This window comes from Eptatretus burgeri, chromosome 4 (assembly GCF_056783735.1).
Source record: "Eptatretus burgeri isolate ZD-2024b chromosome 4, Ebu_testis_v1, whole genome shotgun sequence".
NCBI classification, from domain to species: domain Eukaryota; kingdom Metazoa; phylum Chordata; class Myxini; order Myxiniformes; family Myxinidae; genus Eptatretus; species Eptatretus burgeri.
The window spans coordinates 57,153,546-57,176,026 of NC_140964.1; the positions used below are offsets into that span (position 1 = coordinate 57,153,546).

The 22,481-nt window shown below is 43.5% G+C and overlaps 1 protein-coding gene across 6 annotated transcripts in view; it reads left to right on the forward strand.

The window, feature by feature from the left end:
• Window positions 1-22,481, forward strand: part of LOC147028112 (SID1 transmembrane family member 1-like) — a 199,856-nt gene that overhangs the window by 12,356 nt on the left and 165,019 nt on the right. For 5 of the 6 annotated variants that reach the window (XM_085878160.1, XM_085878156.1, XM_085878155.1 and 2 more), the window contains exon 2: window positions 10,036-10,178. In XM_085878160.1, the coding sequence (XP_085734286.1) occupies window positions 10,036-10,178 (143 nt within the window). Of the gene's footprint in view, window positions 1-2,250; window positions 3,400-10,035; window positions 10,179-22,481 lie in introns of those variants that run through there. The other variant, XM_085878157.1, reaches the window with a different exon arrangement.

Genomic DNA, 22,481 nt, shown 5'->3' on the forward strand with positions numbered 1-22,481 from the left:
TCTTGAAACACCTTCCCTTCAAAACCTCTCTTCCCCACACCCCTCCCTTCAAAGCTTCTTCCTTTCCAAACCACCTTTCTCTTGCCAATTCACCCCACCTCCTCAAATCTACCTCCTCCGAACTCCCCTCTATTATATAACCGCCTGTTCACCACCATCTCATATCTTCCCCCATCCACAACCATGATCTTTTCTAACCCCGTTGACTCACCCCAAAAAATTCCCTTTCTTTACCTATATCATTCCAGCTGAAAGTGTGTGTGTATGTGTGGGGAGGGAAGGAGTTGGGGGAGGGGAGGAGTTGGGGGGGGGACACTGCTCATGTTTAATGCAACACAAATCCTAAAAGATAAAAAGAATAAAATTCCTTGCTTTCACAATGAAACTCTTCAGCATCCACACATATTTCTAAAAAGAGTAAAGAAACAAGTAATAAAAACATTTAAAAAAAATTCAAAACGATGTTCGGATGTTCCTCCAAAAAGTATGTAAACAAGGTAGGAATGGTCACAAGAAATCAAGGGAGGCACAAGGCATCCCTCCCAATATATGGGACAGTTTCTCTAAATGCAACTTCAACACAGGGACTGAAAATTCGTTTTTTGGCTTCTACTGGACGAAATTGGCTGCAAATATCGGAAGTAAATCCTTTGGACGTCGAGGTAATATGTTCCAAATTTCAGCAACGTCCATTTCCACATTGTTGAGTTTTTAACAAAAACCCTCAAAATTCACGATGGTGTTTTGTCAGTCTGTCCGTCCGTCTGTCCAAAATGCGTTGGCGCTCATATCTCAAAGGCTATACATTGAAATTAACTGAAACTTGGAATGTACATCAGCCAATATGTCTAATTAATGGCTTTTGAAACAAATTCCACCTCGGTGCCACAGTGTTTGCTTTTTTGATAGTTTTTCCTCATCGTGGGGGGGGGGGGGGACCCAAAAAACTTTGACCGAGAAAAATTTGGACTCCGGTAGTAAAATAGTGAAACGCGACGTCTCATAACTTATGAACTGTTTGATGAAAGTTCGTGAAATTTTGAATACAGTATGAATAGAGGGCACTTGTTGAGACTTCAAAGTTACCCGCAGCCACCTTAATTCGGGACACAGCAAAAATTAGGAACACCGTAAAAGTGGACTTTGGGAAAATATCACTTTTTCAGGTGCTCTAATTCTAGAAGAAAACTGGCTGAAACATGGAATACCGTATGTTTTACAGAGAAACCGTTCCATTCTTTGGAAAAAATGCCAGGGGCATCGAAAAATTCATTTATATGGTACAGTATGTGCCATGTGGCAAACTATAGAATATAAGGGACATTCAAAAAATCTCGTGTGCATGCTGTATGACCCTGATGTTCTTTGGAGGAGAAACCAAGTAATCATCCAGAAAAGTTCATTGTAAGAGGGGGGGGGCACCAATTTTTAAACAAATTATTCACACACATGCACATTATGTTGTGTGTTTTCGTTTTCAAGGTAAAACATTTTTTATCGTACCTTATACGGGTTTTAAACGATAGATGTTGGGCGCCCCTTCACATGATCTTTTCTTGATCATCACTTAGTTCCTCCTGAGAACAAAATGGGAGTATAGCGTGCACACGAGATTTTTTTGAATGCCCCTTATTTTCTATAGTTTGCCACATGGCACACACCATAGAAAGGGGCCTTTTCTATGCCCCTGGCATTTTTCACAACAATGATCATGTGAAACCAAACCGACATCTTTCTTTTAAATAATGGTTGTCCTGAGAAAAGGCAGTGTGTCAGTGTGTCAGTGTGTCAGTGTGTCAGTGTGTCAGTGTGTCAGTGTGTCAGTGTGTCAGTGTGTCAGTGTGTCAGTGTGTCAGTGTGTCAGTGTGTGTGTGTGTGTGTGTGTGTGTGTTCGATATAACTGTACACTTGCACATGTTTGATTTCGCAAGTAACAAACAGGGATGAAAACAAAACCTCTGTTCACCCCTTGGTGGCGCAGGTCATAAAAATTTCTTTTTTTACTTTTGCTATTTGAAGTCGATGACAATTCTATGAATTTATGAATGAATACGTGGCCCACTCAGCCAAGGTTGCCCATCACTGGCGGAGAGCAACGAGATTGATCACTGGCCAGTAGCTCGTAGCTAGAGCGAGACTAAGCAATGAAGAGCAGCTGAAAGAGATCGGACTTGTTACGTTCTTAGTCCGATCTGATACAGATGTTTAAGATATTTGAGGGTGTCGACATAATAAATGCAGAAGATCTTTTCAGCAAAATGGACAGTCACAGGACAAAGGGGCACAGTTTAAGTGAAAAGAAGCGGATTATAGTTCAGATGGTCATAAGGCAGGGATCTTTCACTCACAGGTTGGTGAATGTGAGGGTGGAGCAATCACATCAGTCGATACAGTTACCTCCACCACCAAAGGTGGGCAGAGGTTATGTTTTCACCCCTGTTTGTCTGTCTCTCTGTCTGTTTGTCGTTCTGTGTTTGTCTGTGAACAGGATATCTCAAAAAGTTGTGGATGGATTCGTCTGAAACTTGGTGGACAGGTTGGGTGTGTGACAAGGACGAATTAATTCAATTTTGGTGAAGATCCTAATCTGGATCTTCAAAAAGTTATATTATGGACGGATTCAGACGGAACTTGGTTGGTTCGGTGACAAGAACAAGCCGATTCGATTTTGGTTCAGGTCCAGATGCAGATCTGGTCTATCAGTAGGATACAAAACGTAAACTGTTCAGCCTGGTGGAGGTATGCGCTCTACAGAGTGCTGTTCGAGTTTTAAAATTAAATTGGATCGGTATCTGGAAGTAGTACGGTTGGGGGAGTACGTCAATGTTGACATGATTGCACAGGGTTGAATGCTTTCACCCTCACGTGTTGATGTTCCTTGTATTTCCTTGTAAAATGGAATTGGAATGAAGAGGCGAAGCCAGTGGTGGAATTGGGTGTGAAGAGGCCGAGCCAGAGTTGGAAGTGGGCGTGAAGTGGTGGAGGTGGAGGCGGAGCCAGAGACAATGTGAGGAGAGAGAGAGAGAGAGAGTGGCAAAACAGCATTGGATGGAGACTGGAGAGGAACAAAAAGGTTGAGCTGGATCAAAAAAGAGCAACCGATCAAAACAAAGATAAGTAGTTGTGGTATAATAATACAGTGCAGTATTATTATTGGAACTATTGTTATTGTCAGAGCGGACGATAAAGAGGAAGACCAGTTGCATTCAGAGCGTAACGAAGCGAACGGAAATCTCCGACATGCTCGCACTCTCAATGAAGTCTGGTTTGCTCGCACGACGCATCCTTTCACTCTTCCTTCTGTCTTCTTCGAGCTTGGTAGTCTTCACCACGAGACACAACTGGATGGTCAATGAGACGGACAAAAAGGAGTTTTTGGAGCAATTCGAGTTTGAACAGGTGAGGTTGGCGCGCCAAGAGTTATGACGTCACTCCAACGTCCACGTGCTGGGTTTTTTTGATTTTACGTCATTTCTGGAAAGATTTAACTATTATTACATTCGGCTTGTCGGTCCGTTCTTTCCAACACAACAATACGGTACAAACAGTACAGGGTTTTCCCAAAGTTTCATAATGAGTTTGGTGCATGCACTTTGAATCCTGGTTCCTGGAGCAAGATTTATCCACTGTCACGTGTTTCCGTTGTGATAAAGGAGTACTTTTGGAACACAGTCATGATTCAAAAGTACAAAATACACGATTTATATCTATTGTGTGCCCTGCTCTTGATTTTTCTCATCATTCTCATTCACAGGTTCTCACTTGATCGTATTTATGTTGAATGGTTATTTTATTTGGCAGTGCTCGGTGTCGTTTTCTACAGCTTGTTTCAGGGCACTCTGACTCGTGCAGATCAGGTGTCTCGTCTGAGTTTGATTTCCGACTCTGCTATTAACTGTCGGATTGGTGCTTCGCCGGCAGGGTGTTGCATGAGAAAGTTAGCCATCCCTCGGATGGGCATTCAAGCTGGATGTCCCATCTGTCCGCTGGTTGTTGGTCAACATTGAAAAGATCTCACCGTGCCGTTCACCAAGTGTAGATCAGTTATTGCAGCTACGGGCCACCCGAAACAAATTACAATTTCCTGACCTGATTACTATTGGGAAGGCAATGGCAAACCATCCAGCGTCATCCTCTCCATGAAACAGCTTTAGCAGCATTGACGCTCTTGCTGCAGATTATGGACATAACTCGTAAGAAGTGCAGTGTAGTTTGAGGGATGTTCACCATCAGACTGGAGTCTCAGGTTTTGAATAGCTACTGTATGTTACCCATCCAAGTTGTGCCCAATAACCCAGGAGACTGGGAAGGTATACCTATATACAATGCAAAATATAACGCTCTGGACAGAGTATGGGCACAATGGATGGATGGATGGATCCCTTCACCCTTTAGTCCCGCATATCCTTTAGACCTTTACACCCCTAAGACGTTAACACCATTTAGCCCCCTTAAACCCTTCTGACAGATTTTAGACAGCTTGGACCCTTCACCAATTGGAGGTTTAGACCACTTGACCTTTTTAGACCCTTTTTACATGCTTGAGAGATTTGACCCTTTCAACACTAACTAATATTGGAATGTACCCTTTAGCCTTTTAGACCATCTCAAACCTTTTAAGCACATGCCATGAAACATCTATAGTCTTCTTACAAAATACAGACTATACTTCTTTGCAGCAAGTAATTCACAAACTCAACTCAGCCAGAGGGCTGGTAGTCTGCTAGTAGATAATAAAGGCACTCTTGTATCTTGGCAAAACACTTTAGAACCAGAAATCACATGTCACATCAATTTAGTTACTAAATTAGCTTCAGAAAAGATTGTGCTTCACTTCAAATTCCCCTTCTCGACCCATATCACTCCACTTCAAAGGTGGGGTGTTGGGCTGCTCATGTTCAATGCAGCACAAATCCTAAGAATAAAAAAAAAATTCCATGCAATAATGATGAAATTCTCCAGCATGTAAACACATTCCTAAAAAAAGTGAAGAAACAAGTAATAAAAACATTTTTTTTAATGCAAAAGGATGTGTAGGGGTGTTCCTCCAAAAAGTATGTAAACAAGGAAGGGATGGTCACAAGAAATGATCATGTGAAAACCATCCCTACATCTTTCTTTCAATCCCTGAAATGGTTGTCCAAATGCAAGACTGTGTGTGTGTGTGTGTGTGTGTGTGTGTGTGTGTGTGTGTGTGTGTGTGTGTGTGTGTGTGTGTGTGTGTGTGTGTGTGTGTGTGTGTGTGTGTGTTTGAACCATTATTCAAAGAAAGATGTAGGGATGGTTTTACATGATCATTTACCTCGTTTACATACTTTTTGGAGTAACATCCCAATTAAATATCCTTTCACATTTTTATGAAGCCGCCGGAGGCATTATATTTTCAGGTTGTCTGTCTGGCTGTCCGGCAGTCCGTGTGTCTATGATAGGTTTTCGTTACCGGGATAACTTGAGAACGGTTGAAGGGATCTAAGTCAAACTTGGTACAAGTATGAATGATTATGTAAAGATGAACTGATTATATTTTGGGGTCAAAGGTCGGAGGTCATGTTCGGTTAAAAAACTATGATGTTACCGTGCTAATTGTGAACCAATGATATGATTTTGACAAAACTTGGTATAGGTACATACAGTATGATGCAAAGATGAACTGATTAGATGTTGGCATCAATAGGTCAAATTTCAGAGTCCATAATAGGTTTTCATTACTGTGATAACTTTTTTTTTTCTTTTTTGTATACCTTGGTCGAGGCTCGTATGAGAGCTAACACACAACTCACAGCAAGGAGGCATGAGACAAGAGGGGCGGGAGTGGAAGGGACAAAACAGTGGGGAACAGACACATTAGGTGAACTGTGGAAGGGAGAGGGATGGGGATGGGACGGGGAACATGGCGAAGAGAAGATGGACATTACAGGGACTTTCAGGAAGGAAAGCAGGGGAATTGAAGGAAGTGGGCTTGGGTGGATTATCGGGGGTAGAAAAGATCGAGGATTTGAATGGGGGATGATAAGAGGTGGTGGTGAACAGCTGTTTTGAAGGCCTGGAGGGAAGAAATGGATTGAACAGAGTGAGGGAGTTTATTCCAAAGGTGGGAAAAAGAGGAATGAAAGAGTGAAGATGAGCAGTGATGCGTGATTTTGGTAGTTTTATAAGAAGGGGGTCGTTGGTGGACCTTGAGCGCCCTGTGGAAATGTGGTGGGGACAAATCGCAGAGAGAGCAGGGGGGCAAGGCTGGAGAGGAGTCGTTAGAAGAGAGAAAGACCACCGACCAACCTGCGGTGATTGAGTGAGAGGCCCAAAGACTCAGCTTCATTGCGGGAGATGCCGATGATCTTAAATGCCCTGGTTTCGACAGCGTGAAGCCGAGAAAGGTGGGAGGCAGGAGCACCAGCCCAGAGGGGAGAGCAGTACTCCATCAGGCTACGGACAAAAGCTTTGTAAGTGGTCAGGAGCTCAAGAGGGCCGAGGAAGGACTTTGCACGACGGAGGATTCCCAGTCGGCGACTGGCTTTTGAGGCGAGGTTGGAAATGTGACTTTCCCAGGAAAGGTCATGGCAGATAGTGAGACCCAGAAGCTTGAAAGAAAAGACTTCTTCCAGAGGATTGTTGAGAAAGTGGATGGGGGGGTTTTGTAAACGGTCCTTTCGAAGAGACATAGTGAGAGTGTGAGATTTGTCTGGATTGAAAGACATGTTCCACGTGTTGGACCAGTTTGTGATTTTATCCAGATCTGCAGTGAGCGAAGAAGCTGCTGCTTGCCGGTCTGAGGGATGACAGATGGTACGGCAGAGGGTGGAGTCGTCGGCAAAGAGAAATAGAGGATTTTCCAGAGAGTCCGAGAGATCATTGATGAAAACCAGAAAAAGAAGAGGGCCCAGAAAGCTACCTTGAGGAACTCCAGCCTGCACAGGAAGAGGGGATGAAAGAACTCCATTTAGGGCCACACGTTGACTGCGACAGGAGAGGAAGTCTGCGAGCCATGAGTGGAGATGGCCTTGAATACCATGGGAAGAGAGTTTGGTGAGTAGGGCAGGGTGCCAGACTGTGTCAAAAGCATGTGATATGTCCAGGGATACGGCTCGGATTTCCTGTCTGGCATTGAGGACCTCCATCCTTTGATGGGAGAGCAGAAGCAGCATATCCAGGGTAGAGTGACCTTGTCTGAAACCAAATTGATGATTGGAAATCAAGCCATTGGAGAAGAGGAAGGATTTCATGTCTGAAGCGATGATGGATTCCATAACCTTGCTGATGATTGGGAGAAGGCTGATTGGTCTGTAGTTACAGGGATCTGTTTTTGCACCTTTTTATGCAGGGCAGTGATGTTAGCAGATTTCCAAGCAGATGGCAGATGACCTTGGGAAAATGAGAGGGTGAATAGAACAGAGAGAGGGTGAGCAAGAGCAGAAGAGCAGGCTTTGAGGACACGTGGGCTGATGCCGTCTGGACCGGTTGCAGAATCTGACTCGAGGTTTGAAAGCAAGCTCTCCACCTTGTCAGGAGAAAAGGATACAGAGTCCAGGGACAGTTAGGTGCGACTGGGTAAAGTGGGTAGAGAAAGTGATGGGTTTAGGACACAAGATTTAGCTGCAAACACCGAGTTTAGACATTCAGCTTTATCACGTGTGGAATCAGCAGTGCGGCCATTTGAGGTAAGGGAGGGGATGGAGGGGGAACATACACCAGAAACAGATTTGATTAAACGCCACCAGGATTTTGAGGAGGGAGAGAGGTTTGAGAGTTCAGACTTGAGATGAGAAAGAAAACTTAAGAACGGCTGAAGGGATCTAAGTGAAACTTGGTACAAGTATGTACAAGGGTGAGTCAAAAAGTGTGCGCAATATATTTTTCTTTAAATAATATAACTACAATTGAGCATGTACAAGAGCATTATTTTTCCACATGGCCCCCCTCCTTTTCAACACACTCAGTCCATCGGTTCACAAGCTTCTGAATGGCATCAGAAAATAATGTTTTTGGCTGAGTGACAAGCCACACATGTATTGCTTCTTTCACTTGTTGATCACTGCCAAAGTGGTGACTTCTTAAAGCATCTTTGAGTGGACCAAACAGGTGGAAGTCCGAAGGAGCCAAGTCAGGACTGCACGGAGGATGCTCCAACACCTCAAGGTTCAATTGCTGGGTTTTTTCCACTTTATGGGCGGTGGCAGTGTATGAACAGGCATTGTCATGCAACAATGCAACGACTTTTTACAGTAGCCCTTGGCGTTTCCATCGAATGGCTGGTTTCAACTGAGCATTTCACAATATCTGACACTTTATCGTTGCGCCCCTCTCTTGACGGTGTTCCAAAATTGGGCTTTGTGAGTCCCAGAAAAGTGTGCACATCACTTTTCCGACCGATGATTGACTTTTGAACTTATTTTCGACTGGTGATGTTGGATGTTTCCACTCCATCCTCTGGCGTGTGCTCTCTGTCTCACAATGGTGGATCCACATCTCGTCTCCAGTGACAATACATCTCAAAAAATCATCCCCTTCATGACGAAAGCAGTTCAAAAAGCTTCAGCATATTGTCGCACGGTTGCGCGTGTACTCTTCTGTGAGTTGTTTTGGAAACCATCTAACAGAAACTTGATGAAAGCCAAATCGTTTGTTGATGATTTCATGTGCAGAACCATGACTAATGTTCAGATGTTGTGCCACTTCGTCAATAGTCGACCATCGGTTATCCAGAATCATGGCACGGACTCGTTAAATGTTTTTTTTTTTTTTTCTGTTTTGGGTGTGGATTGGTGTCCAGATCGTTCATAATCATGACACATGTGTGACTGTTTTTGAACATGGCAATCCAATCATAACACTTTGCTGTGTTAAAGCACTGTTCTTATATTGTGCTGAAAGTCTGCGATGGATTTCTGCCCCGGTACAACTTCAGCCCACAAAAATCGTATCACTGCATGCTGCTCTACTTTGGTGCAAACGGACAGTGTAGTGGTCATGTTAACTCCCTTACAATGACAATGACTGACTGATCAAGGTTGAAACTACTTCACAATGGTGCAGACAGTTCTTACTTGTACCTACAAGTACAATAAGCAATGTTGTCAACACTACACAGTTTTTCATAAATCATTGCGGATACTTTTTGACTCACCCTCGTATCATGATGAACACATAAACTGATTAGATTATGGGTTCAAGAGGTCAAACTGCATGTCAGGTAATAATGTGATATTGGAGAACAGCTGAGGGAATTTAAATTAAACTTAGTACAAATATTATAATGATGTAATAATGTGGCCAGAGGCATATCTGTTGTTGTTGCGACTTCCAAGAGTGCTGTTCTAGTTAACCTCCGCCATCGAAGTTGGACGGAGGTTACTGTTTTTACCCGTCTGTTTGTTTGTTTGTGAACAGTATTACGGAAAACTCCTCGACGGATTTCGACGAAACTTGGTGGGGGGATTAGGTGTGGTCCAAGGATCATGCCATTAGATTTTGGACTTGGTCCAAAATCCAATATGGCCGCGATGGCGGCCATTTTGAAAAAATATTTGAATTTTTCTTTTTGTATTTCTACATGTTTTAAGTGATTTCCAACCTCCCCCCCCCCCAAAAAAAAATTGTTAGAGAAAAAAAAACAAAATTTTGCAACTTTTTTTTCAACAAAATTTCGATTTTTTTTTTTTTTTTTTTTTTTTTGCGTTTCTACATGTTATAAGTGATTTCCAACAAAAAAACTTGCCAAAATTATAATTGCGGCTGATTTTGGAACTTCAGGTGGATATACCCATGTAAAATCAATTTCTGTCTCAAGGAATCTAGTTATGACGAATGAATTGAGTACGTAAAAGTTAAAAGTAAAAGGGAAAGTTGTAAACTATAACTCTGTGAGCACTGTTGACGTCAAATTGAATGAATAGGATATCAGGTTCACTTGAGTGACCTAGCAGTATTGGCGGTGGAGGTTTTGCACTCTACCGAGTACTCCCCCTCGAGTTTAAAATGTTTTTATAACTTGTCAATATATGAATGTGCTTTTTCAAGTTTCGCTTTTTTCTGAATTAGGGTGAGCATCATGCATTGAGAGTCAGGATGACAGTGAAGGAAGCGACAGATGGATATTGCCATGCCTACCAGGTGATAGTTGTGGCATGGTCTGAAATGAGAGTCAAAGCGTGGACCCTTCCGCTGATGTATGGGAATCAAAGGTATGGAACATATCTTTGTCTTGATTTTGACTAATGTGGTTTGAGTGTCTCTGCGAGACTTGATCACATGTATCTTTCACTCTAATCTTCTCTGCTCTTCCTCTGCTCCCCTTGGTTCCTTATATCATCTGCTCTTGAAGTTGTCTATCCCTGGTGGTCTTCAAGGATACATGAAGTCACCGCTGTGTCTCCACTATGATGAACAGTGCTTCTTTGATGGCCACAATGAATCCCAACTTGTGGGCTCAGCCACACAGATTAGCCCAATTCTCTCACAAAATGGCTACCTCCACCTTGTGTTTGACTGGAGCTGATTTTGGCAGGAATTTCAAATTGGCCCAGGGTTCCAGTGATAGTCCACCCTTCGTGAAAGTCATAATTGGATCTTTAAAGAGCTAATGTGGTGCCCTTTTGCTGATGCCAGTTTCAAAGCAAAATGAAGATATAATATCCATTTGGCAAATATCAAAATTACGTCGTATAATTTTCAGTCGATCATTTAATAATTGAAACTTGATTTGAGAAAATTGTTCCAAAAATAGACCCTCATTTGATTGCAACCTGAACTATCAGCACGTTCCAGAGGGTGATGTAATGAACATTGTTCTCAGATTGCCATTTATTGGTGTTGACTCTCATAAGCTGCCATGGAAGTAATTGTAAAACTAATGAAAAAATATGTGATTGGAAAGTGTTGTGCAGCTTGGTGGTGGATAGGGGTGGGGGAGCGGAGGTATAGACTGTGAAGGGGTAATGGTCATCTGGTGGCATGATCTGCATGCTGGACTTCTCATGATCCTTAATGATAGCATTCAAAAGAAAATGCAAAAGGATTTTGGGGTGTTACTCCAAAAAGTATGTAAACAATGTCGGGATGGTCACAAGAAATGATCATGTGAAATCATCTCCACATCTTTCTTTGAATAATGATTGTCCCTAGAAAAGACAAAGTTATATAACACACACACACACACACACACACACACACACACACACACACACACACACACACACACACACACACACACACACACACACACACACACACACACACACACACACACACGTCTGATTTGCCCGAAGGTAAATATGTCTCAGGGCACCGCCCCCATCAGGCTGATTGAAAGTCATATTCCCATCCACCCGAGCCCTTCACAAAGGAATGCAGTTTTGCGTACTTTTCCTGGAATCCTTTCAAGCTATTACAATTGGAATAACAAAGGATGCTGCACCAAGTAAAACTCTGTTTGATGGTACCAGAGTCATTGCAATTGAGAGAGACAGCTCTGAAATACACTGTCTGATTAATTATTAATATTATCATTATTATTAATCATGAAGAAGAAGAAGAAGCAGATTTGCCAGTTTTGACTGATCTCAGGTTTTTGATTTTTCACTGGAGTACTGAAACTTCTGCCATGGTCTGGAGTACTGAAAAGTCATCCCTGCTGAGACTAATCAGCTGAACAAACCAGATAGGCTCTCCTATTATATGTAGACTAAGCGACTTTTCAGCGAAGATACTCCAACTTTAGTTTTATATGTCGTGGGTGGGACTGACATTTTTTTCTACGCTATCCCTACATTGAGAGTGCGAGCACACTCTCTGATCAATGAAGACAGACATTGTGATGGGGATGAAATGAAGTGTTATTGAAAGCACAGAGGAAAGTTTTCCGAAAGTTCGAAGGGATGGTCCAAAGACCGAGCATTTATGGGATCGGCTGATTTGGAAAATAACTCGCGTGAAGAAGAAGAGGAAGCGATTGAGATTAAAAAAAGGTGGTGTTTGTGTCGGAGAGATTTGGAAAATGAAATCTTTTAAAATGCCATAAAAAGCTTTTCAAGTAAGAACCAAATTAGTTATATTTGGAGGTACTGTATTGAGAAAGAAAGGGACAAGCCGGTAGGTGGCGATGGGTCGCCGAGTATGGAAACTATAAGATATAGAAAAAAAAGCGTATGTCATATAGTGGATAGAGCATCACCTTAAGATTATGCATACCAAATCTCATCCAGTTCCATCTACTGATAACTACTCGGTATCCATTTGAATGAAAAGTACCGAAAATGCGGTTTGAAATCGGAAATCCCCAAAGTTCGACAGGGTGCTGTGGGTGAACAAAGATCTAAATCGAAAATCCGGCTCGATCGTTTGTGCACGATGTATTCCAGACGATTAGTGTGAATTTTCATGACCATCCGACCATAACCCTAAGAGGAGTAGCATTTGGCGCGAGCGCACCTCCAGCTCTCGCATATTATCGATTTTTGCACTAATTGACCTTTGACCCCTGACCTAAGCGAAATCGGTCAATATGTCCTGAGGCAAAGTTGTAGTACTCATTGAGTACCATGAACCTGCAAAGTTTCATTCGTATCGATGCACTCAGCTGGTCGCGCAGGGGCCTTCAATTTTCGGCAATTTGGGCCCATACCCTAATTGTAGGGGGCACTGCGGGTAAAATATTCCATATATCACAAAAAGCGGAATATATTTGATAGAGCATCACCTGTAGATCATTCGTGCCAAATTTCGTAACCCTACGTGGGATAATGGCTTTCGGAATTGATTTCGCGTGAACGGTACCGATTTTGAAGGTTTTTCGGTTGTTGCTTGGGAACCAAAGCGTCCCTAGCAACCATCACAATTTCCAAAGCACAAGGTCATAAGATGTACCTACCACCCGAGTTTGGTCAAAATCCGCCCATGTTTATTTACTACCAATTATGCTGACAAACAAACAAACATCCAAACAAACAGACAGAATTACTGACAATAAGGGTCACCTATTTCGGTGACCCAATAAAGAATGAGTGAAGTAAGGAAATAATAGGCAGAATGAGTTCGTGATTTAAAAAAAAAAATTTTTTTTTGAAAAGAGGGAGAGGTATAATACAGAGTTGAGAACTGTGAAAGGAGTGCACCGAAGATAAAATAAATAATACGGATCAGACCTCGGTCTAATGAAGAATGCTTTCGCTAGCTGAGGCCTGGAGAGTTAGGTCAGATACACACGATCATGAATTCAACAAGACACAACCATGAAGGTGTGGATAAGACATGGAGGAGGAGATTGGGACCATACTCTGTGCAGAGTGTTGGTGCTGCCATAGCAGTCTCCTTGGCTATTGGGCACAATCCTGGACCGGTCGCCACTCCGACAGTATACCAGCAAGCTGCCACTCATTTTGCCGACCTCGGAAGGATGACAGGCCGAGTTAACCCCCACTTGGTATTAATTCAACAGCTGAGTGGGATTTGAACTCAGGACCCTAGGATCCAAAGCCCACCACCATAGCTATTAAGCCAACACCAGGCATCCATAAGACATGGGAATGGGTTAAAAATAAACAAAGCAGTGATGAAATGACAACAGGGGGAAGGAGGAGGGGGATACAGGGCAGATCTGCTGTGGGGATCTTAGCTTTGATGAGCTTTTATAAATCAGGTTAAAGCCAACATCCACCATGCTCGGAGCTGGAACTGGAGGCCTTTGTGTAAATTAGAAATATCAACAGGAAGATCTTCAAATAAGAAAGGGTGGAAGGAGCTCATGAGTCATCAGGATAGTTCAAAGGTAGTGCATTCTTTTAGTTGTCTAATCTTGGTTATATTCCTGACTTGATAATAAACTGTGCGATTGTTGCTTCAACTATTGTGCTTCACTCGGGTGAAGGCATGAAGCTAGGGACCTGTTTACTGGAAATGGTAATGTTTTGCAAAGAATTAAATGAATGCCACCAGTCAGGTCAGGAATGGGAACATGCGCCGGAGTAGCACATTGCTGGGTAAACTTTTCGCTGGTACTCTAGGTGCCTCCGTCTGGCCATCCCCCAGGCAGATGCCTGGCCCATCCCCATCTCCTTGAGATGCTGATCAACCTGCTGCAACCACGAGGCATGTGGTCGGTCCATTGGCCCCCTCCACTCGCGAGGCTCCCTCGCTGAGAGAATCTGTTAAGCAGGATGGGCTAAGTCAGGAAAAGGACCCACATGTCCATACAGCCGCAGCTGATACTCACAGATTATGCAGGTAACAAATCCCATTTGAGTCTATCTCAGCAACTGTTCGTTAGACACAAAGTCTGACCAGCGATAGCCAAGGATCCTCCGAAGAGACCTGGTACCAAAGGAATTAAGTTGCCATTTCAGATGCCTGGTCAGAGTCCAAGTCTCACATCCATAGATCAAGACTGGAAGTACAAAGGACCTGAAGACTCGGACTTTCGTCCTCCCGCACAGGTACCGACAGTGCCACACCCCATGATCCAGTGAATCCATGACTCCCCAGGCCCGACCCAGATGTCTGTTGCCCTCTGGCTCACAGCCAGCAGAGATATGAATATCACTGTCAAGGAAAGTAAATCTCTCTGTGACCTCAACATCCTCACGACAAGCAGGTACAGACAAGGTAGTAGCATCCAAGATGTCATTGAAAGCCTGGATCTTAGTTTTGACCCAGGAAACCGGTAATCCCAGTGGTGCTGACTCCTCATTCAGCACCTCGAGGGCCCCCAAAAGGATATCTATAGTCTCCGCAAAGATGACTGCATCATCAGCGAAATCAAGGTCAGAGATATTGACATTCCCAAACGATGCACCGTAGCTTGATCTCTCCGATATCCTCCCCAGAATCTAGTCCATACAAGCGCTGAAAAGTGTGGGGGCCAGTACACACCCCTAACGAACTCCAGTAACAACTGGAAATAAGTCAGAGATTGTATCACCACATCTCACAGCACTCTCATTACCAGATTATCGTTCAGGCATCAGAATGATCAGTTTTGGTGGCACCCCACAAAGACCGAGTATCCTCCAGAGACCATCCCGATTCACTGAATCAAATGCTTTACAGAGATCAACATAGGCTGCAAGTAGCCCCTGCCGAAACTCTCGTCTGCGTTTGGTGAGGACCCGAAGAGCAAGGATGCGGTCAATCGTTGACCTCTTTGGTGTCAAGCCTGACTGCTCTGGGTGCTGGTGCTCAAGCAGATGGTGGTGAACCATATCAAGAATTATCTGAGCAAAGACCTTGCCCGGCACTGAGAGCAGCGTCACCCCTCGGTAGTTGTTTCCGCCTTGGCGATCACCCTTCCCTTTCCAGAGAGGGACAACAAGGCCCCTCTTCCAGACAGTTGTGATGATGCCTGTGCTCCAGGCAGAGTACAGAACTGCATGCAACAACACGAGTACAGCATTTCCACCAGCCTTCAGAAGTTCATCATGGATGCCACAGATCCTAGGAGCTTTACCCCATTTCAACTCGGAGGGTCAACAATTGGGATAGTAACACCCCTGAAAACCAACTCCATAGCTGGTGGATCAGCCTGGTACAGCCACTCAAAGTAGCTGACCCAGCGTGCCTTCGCTTCAGACTCCGCTGTCAAGAGCCCACCACCCTCTGCGCTTACTGCAGTACACCAAGGAACTGGTTTGGAGGAACGCAATGCACAAATTCCCCTGTAAGTAGGACGAGAATCACTTGACCATCGGTGATGCTCTACCCCCTCACTGATTCCTCGCACATAGGCCTCCTTGTCCACCCTTGGAGCACGTACAGTTGTACACCTTAGCTCCCTGAACAGTTCAGCTCTGCCATTTAGTCTAGTCCTGCGACTCCGGTCAATGGTATCCAGTGTCCCTTGAGAGACAAAATTCTTCTTTGCCCTTGGCTGAGTTCTAAGACATTCACCGGAAACATCAAGGACTGTGGTCTTGAAGGCACTCTACAACTTGTAAGGGTTCTCCAAAGCACCCAGACACCCTCCCAAATCCTCACTCAGCTTGTTCGCAAACTCCTCAACTACCCTGTCATCCTTGAGCTTGTCATCATCCAGCCTCGGCTGATTAGGTACCATTCTCCCGGATTTAAGCTGAAACTTCAGAGTTGCTGCAACAAGCCTGTGGTCAGTATTGAATAACTGAGCACTCTGGTAGACCCTACAGTTCTGGATCATCCTCCCGTGACCATCAACGAGCACCTGGTGAATCTCCTTTGCCACACGACCAGCGTTGGAATACCAAGTCCAGCGATGAGCCTCTGGGCGCTGAAACCATGAACCAGCCATTCTAAGTCCATGACTTCTTGAAAGTCAAGGAACTTGGTGCTATTCTGGTTCACAGCTCCAGACCCATGTGGACCAATACACGTCTCATAACCATCGCTCTCAGTTCCAGTTGATGCATTGAAATCCCCAAGACTGGAAGAGTATCTCGCCTGGGGCACTGATCAACCACAGATTTGAGCATGGCATAGAATGCGTCCTTCATGGTGAGATCACTCGCCTCAGTCGGAGCATATACAGACACCAGGAAAATGACACTCAAGGAGTGACACTTCCAAATGTGGTGCAGATTGAAGACAAAGTTGGTAAATGTTTTTATACAAGCTTATACTCCAATTAAGACCTCTAATAGTGAAATAACATTCAAATTTCATCTCGATTAAATACTGTGGTGTGAAATGGCATTACCTTCTAATACTAATAGGTGATTTCAATCCAAATCAGAATAGAAGTGATGAATGACAAAGGAAAACCTCTGTTAGAAACATGGCAAAGTGATAATCTTCTAAATACCAATACATAACTTAAACACAGACGGACCTCAAAGAGTACATGGACATCACTGTGTGGATTAACATGAAACTTAATCAATGCCTCTCTTGTTAGTAGAAGATGGAGGACATCGATACTATACTAGGAAGGACGATGAGCACAAATTTATTATTTCCAAAATTAAGGTAAAGCTGAAAGCACCCAATACGAACACACTAAATGTAATCTGGAGAAACTAAAAGTTGGAAATTGTCGGAATTAATTTCAAGTAAAATTGTTGGGAAATTTGAACCACTTTTGAATATTGTACAGGAAGAAGGTGATGTCCAATGAAATAGGGGAAAATTAGAAAGTTGTAAATTAAAGAAAGCTATAAATGAAGTATCAAACGAGGTTAGGGTACAGGGAAAAGGGTAACAAACCATGGATACGTTAAACATCTCTTTCTAAGTGAGAAACCAAATGATCTAATGTTTAAAGTTGTCGATTCTCTGGAATGAGCAGTGAGAGACATGCTGAAAAAAAGATAAGTAAATGCCTACATCAATTATGAAGAAGATGCAAATTAATTTCTGGATCAGTAAGCAACAGAAATTGAATAGGCAGGTAGAGAAAATAAAAGTTGAAAGATGTATGAATCTGTAAAATCCTTGACGAACTTCTCTCAAAAGTCTGTTGAAAACACTCATGGTCTGAAAGACAAAACTGGAAATGTGGTCAAAGCAGGATTTTCAAACCATTTTACAGCATTATGCAATTGAAGTATTAGCCAAGATCCATGAATGTTAAATGATTTCCAGTGGGGAGAAGAAGATCCACAGCCCTAACTTTATCAGAGGTGAGGTATAAATGGAAGCAAATTCATTGAAAAATAGACAAGCAGCTGGAGAATGTAACATACCCCTTGAAACCATCAGACATGGAGGACAAGTTAGAGTTATGTTCCTGGAAAATATGGCTTAAACTGATACGCTGTTAACTGATCAGCTATTTCCCATAGGAATTAACTAAAACACCGGAGATGCGTTCCAGCATTCCATTATTCCACATGATGTTAATAAATCACAAATTATACAATTTAACGAGGAAGAATAACACTAAATAGTGGAAAGTAAGTACAAAGTGCTCCTCATCAGAATATTAAATCGATGACATGCTCCTGCCTTGCTCCTCTCCTGTTGTTTCACACAGTGACACTGCAGCTTCTACACACCTGTCATATTGTGTTTTCTGTTATTTCTTCACAGGCATCAAAAACTTATCCAAAGACGACTGCCGAGTCAGTTTCGTCGTCTTGCCCAAACACGCAAGCACGCAGCACAAAAACACGACTTAGTGAGCGATCGAGCAATTTACAAGTGGTAACATGAAAGCATGTCAAAATGCAAAGCCCGTCTGCATTGACTTTGTACTTGAACTAAACTTGACAAAAACGATAGTTTAAAAACAAAAATTGTGCATTGTTTTTAAATTTGTGTTTGCCACAATCTCATAATAAAAGTTTGTAGAAGATTTGATAACAAGAGTTCAATTGGTAAAAATGTTATGGCCTGGACAGACACACTGAAGCTCAATCTATCAATCTATAATAATAAATGTGTGTGTGTGTGTGTGTGTGTGTGTGTGTGTGTGTGTGTGTGTGTGTGTGTGTGTGTGTGTGTGTGTGTGTGTGTGTGTGTGTGTGTGTGTGTGTCGTCCATAACTTCAAAACAATGAGACCTAGCGGCTCCAAACTTTGCATGCATATCAAGGGAACTCCAAGGGAGTGCATGAGTGAAAATTGGGTATTTGGGTAACGTTAAAAGGGTGGGGTAGAAATCCGGAAGAGGGGGAATGGGAGGGTTCACACTCTCACTATGTCTCTTCGAAAGGACCGTTTACAAAACCCCCCCATCCACTTTCTCAACAATCCTCTGGAAGAAGTCTTTTCTTTCAAGCTTCGAGGTCTCACTATCTGCCATGACCTTTCCTGGGAAAGTCACATTTCCAACCTCGCCTCAAAAGCCAGTCGCCGACTGGGAATCCTCCGTCGTGCTAAGTCCTTCCTCGGCCCTCTTGAGCTCCTGACCACTTACAAAGCTTTTGTCCGTAGCCTGATGGAGTACTGCTCTCCCCTCTGGGCTGGTGCTCCTGCCTCCCACCTTTCTCGGCTCCACGCTGTCGAAACCAGGGCATTTAAGATCATCGGCATCTCCCGCAATGAAGCTGAGTCTTTGAGCCTCTCACTCAATCACCGCAGGTTGGTCGGTGGTCTTTCTGTCTTCTACCGACTCCTCTCCAGCCTTGCCCCCCCTGCTCTCTCTGCGATTTGTCCCCACCACATTTCCACAGGGCGCTCAAGGTCCGCCAACAACCCCCTTCTGGTAAAACTACCAAAATCACGAATCACTGCTCATCTTCACTCTTTCATTCCTCTTTTTCCCGCCTTTGGAATAAACTTCCTCACTCTATTCTTTCCCATTCTTCCCTCCAGGCTTTCAAAACAGCTGTTCACCACCACCTCTTATCTTCCCCCATCCAAATCCTCGATCTTTTCTACCCCCGATAATCCACCCAAGCCCACTTCCTTCATTTCTCCTGCTTTCCTTCCTGAAAGTCCCTGAAATGTCCATCTTCTCTTCGCCATGTTCCCCGTCGCATCCCCATCCCTCTCCCTTCCACAGTTCACCTAATGTGTCTGTTCCCCACTGTTTTGTCCCTTCCACTCCCGCCCCTCTTGTCTCATGCCTCCTTGCTGTGAGTTGTGTGTTAGCTCTCATATGAGCCTCGACCAAGGTATACAAAAAAAAAAAAAAAAAGGGTTGGGATGAGAGAGGGGAAGGGGTAGTACAAGGGGAAGAGGTGGGAGGATGGATCCGGCATAGCCCGGCAATCCCTGGTACCTTTGCTCATGGTAAATACATATACATGGAAGTGATTTAAATAAATAAAATAAAATATAAATATTAAAAAGGAACATCTTGCACATGATGTGCTGCGGTGGGGTTAATCAGGGCTATCTGTAATCACAATGACTTTGCCCTTTTACATTTTGACCCAATTTTCATTATTTTCTCATAATAAAGGTTTGTTGAAAATTTGATGACAAAAGCTCAAATGGTGGTCTCCCGCTGCCCTGGGAGATGGGCTAATAAACAATTTTGTAACGACTTAAACTGATACAACATAAACTGATAATAATGTCCCCCATTTGCCAACTACGTTAAAACAATAGGATGTGAACTGATACGACTTGAACTGAGCATTACTTGTGTTGTTCTAATATGTAGGAATAAAGGAAGTAAACAAGAATGCAAAAGTTATTGTGGAATAAGCTCTGGAGGAATTGGCCAAGAATCTGGTCCAAGCAAAATATTGTTTCGGTCATCCATCTTAAACATCCGTCATGCGTCTCGGTGGGTATGGTAGCAAAGTGTCCGCATCCGCCAGTTTAATTTGGCGTGAATATGACTGCGGAGGAATCGCCGACAAAATAGCCAAGCTTATCAGCCATCCACCTGGAAGCACATACACGTGGACCCAATCTGCCCATCTGACGGGTTAATAAGCCAATTTCCGAAGTGATATGGAGCCTGTTTCTGATGACTACACGCATTTTCATCAAACAGGTTTATTCACAGAGAAAATGGGGGAAAGGGAAGAAAGCATAGAGGCTCTGTGATAATCATGATAAAATTATTTAATTACAACGCAACCCGAAACCATGAGGGCCTGAGCAATTACACTTTATCTCATTCATTCAGGGAAAACACGAGACCCTGAAAGGAATGGCAAGACAAAGAAACCTGGCCTGTGTGGCTCTGCTCATCCCTCCATTGTCCACCTGGGCTCGTTTCGTCCACCAGGCATTGGTTCGGCATGGGTCTCGAGCTCGTGGGCCTTCCTCTAGGACTTCCGAACTCCGAAGACCAACAGCAGCTGAAGACGAGCAGTGCACTTGACCACCACAAACGTTATCTGCCAGCACCAACAAAGACTGATAGTAGACACTGAAGACTGACCGTAGACCAGGAGGACTGGACACAATGCACACATAACAGCAGCCCAGCAGCAGCACAAGACACCAACCAAAGAAGAAGGGGGAAAACTGGCAGCAACACACACGTTGACTGCTCTTCTATAATCCCCACAGGACCTCTTGAAACATCCATGGGGGATGTTGGACAACCTCGCCAGACAGATATCCATATAAGAGCACATCCTTAGCCCATCTGGTGGTTTTACGCTAACCCCACAATCATGCCATGGGTTGTGCTCATTAGCTGTCAGCCTGCCATATCTCTTTATAAGGGCAAGTTTTTAGCCCATCTGGTGGCCTTTTGCTGACCCTGCAATCATGCCTTGGGTCACGCTCATTGGTTATGGCATCAGGGAAATTCCATAACAAAGGACAGATATATGATGAGGAGGAGATTGGGACCATACTCTGTGCAGAGCGTTGGTGCTGCTTAAGCAGTCTCCTTGGCTATTGGGCACAATCCTGGACGGGTCGCCACTCCGACACAGTATACCAGCATGCTGGCACTCGTTTTGCCGACCTCGGAAGGATGACAAGCAGAGTCAACCCCACCTGGTATCAATTCAACAGATAGCGGGATTTGAACTCAGGACTCGAGGATCCAAAGCCCACCACCATAACCATTAAGCCAACACCAGGCATATACAGTATATGATGAGGGAGATTCACTTGAGTGCCCTAGCAGTATTGGCGGTGGAGGTTTTTCATTCTACCGAGTGCTCCCCCTCTAGTTTTACTCTCAAAACAGTAAAAATGCAGCAAGTTCAACATTTCAGCTTCCAAACCATTTTGCCAAAATCCAACCAGTTGCTGCTGGTAAGCCAATTTGATTTGACTCACATTTATAGTGCATTGGCAAAAAAAAAACTTGGACAGTTAATATAGCACATGGTGATTCCACAGTTCCCTCTGGTTAGTGTCAGCAATTCTGAATTTGCCAAATGTATATCAGTAAGGAATTTGTAAGCACAAACATCGAAGCAAGCATTTTGTCAGTTATGTGTATCGCTTATTTTTCTGTGCTCTCATCTTCATCCACTGTTTTTCTTCCTCTGTTCTGCTTCTCTTCTTTCCAGTGTTCACACTGGTAGTGCAGCTGTAGATGCTGTCGTTGACTCACTGCCATTGTGTTGTATATCATACCGAATTGTAATTTCAGCAGTGGTATACTCCTTAACATCCATGGATTTAAAGATTTTAACGTTGTCGATAAAGGCTGTCAAAAACAATATATACATATATATTTTATCCATCCATGGGGACCATACTCTGTGCAGAACGTTGGAGCTGCCTGTCTGCCATGTTTCAGTCTCCTTGGCTTTTGGACACAATCCTTGACGGGATTGCGGAGCTTTGAAGATATATATATATATATATATATATGTCCCAAGAAGCAAACATTCTGGAGCTTTGAAGTTTTATCTGAATGTTCCATCTGAAAGGAATGTGTACTGATCCCACTGCCTCCTCCTATTCAAGCTGAAACTTGTCATAGATTTTCCTGAAGTTAAACATTGATTGGTCTGTTCCCATCCAAATTCTTAATGTATGATGTGTAGAACCCATGTACAAATTCCACCAAGCAGATTTGTTTGTATATTGTCAACCAATCTACACCATGGGTGTTCCAAACAGACCCAGGCAACTTTGGTTATTAATTTATTTAGAACCACAAATGATACGATGATACCGTTTGGTTTATATGCTGCAGAAACTCATAAAGTT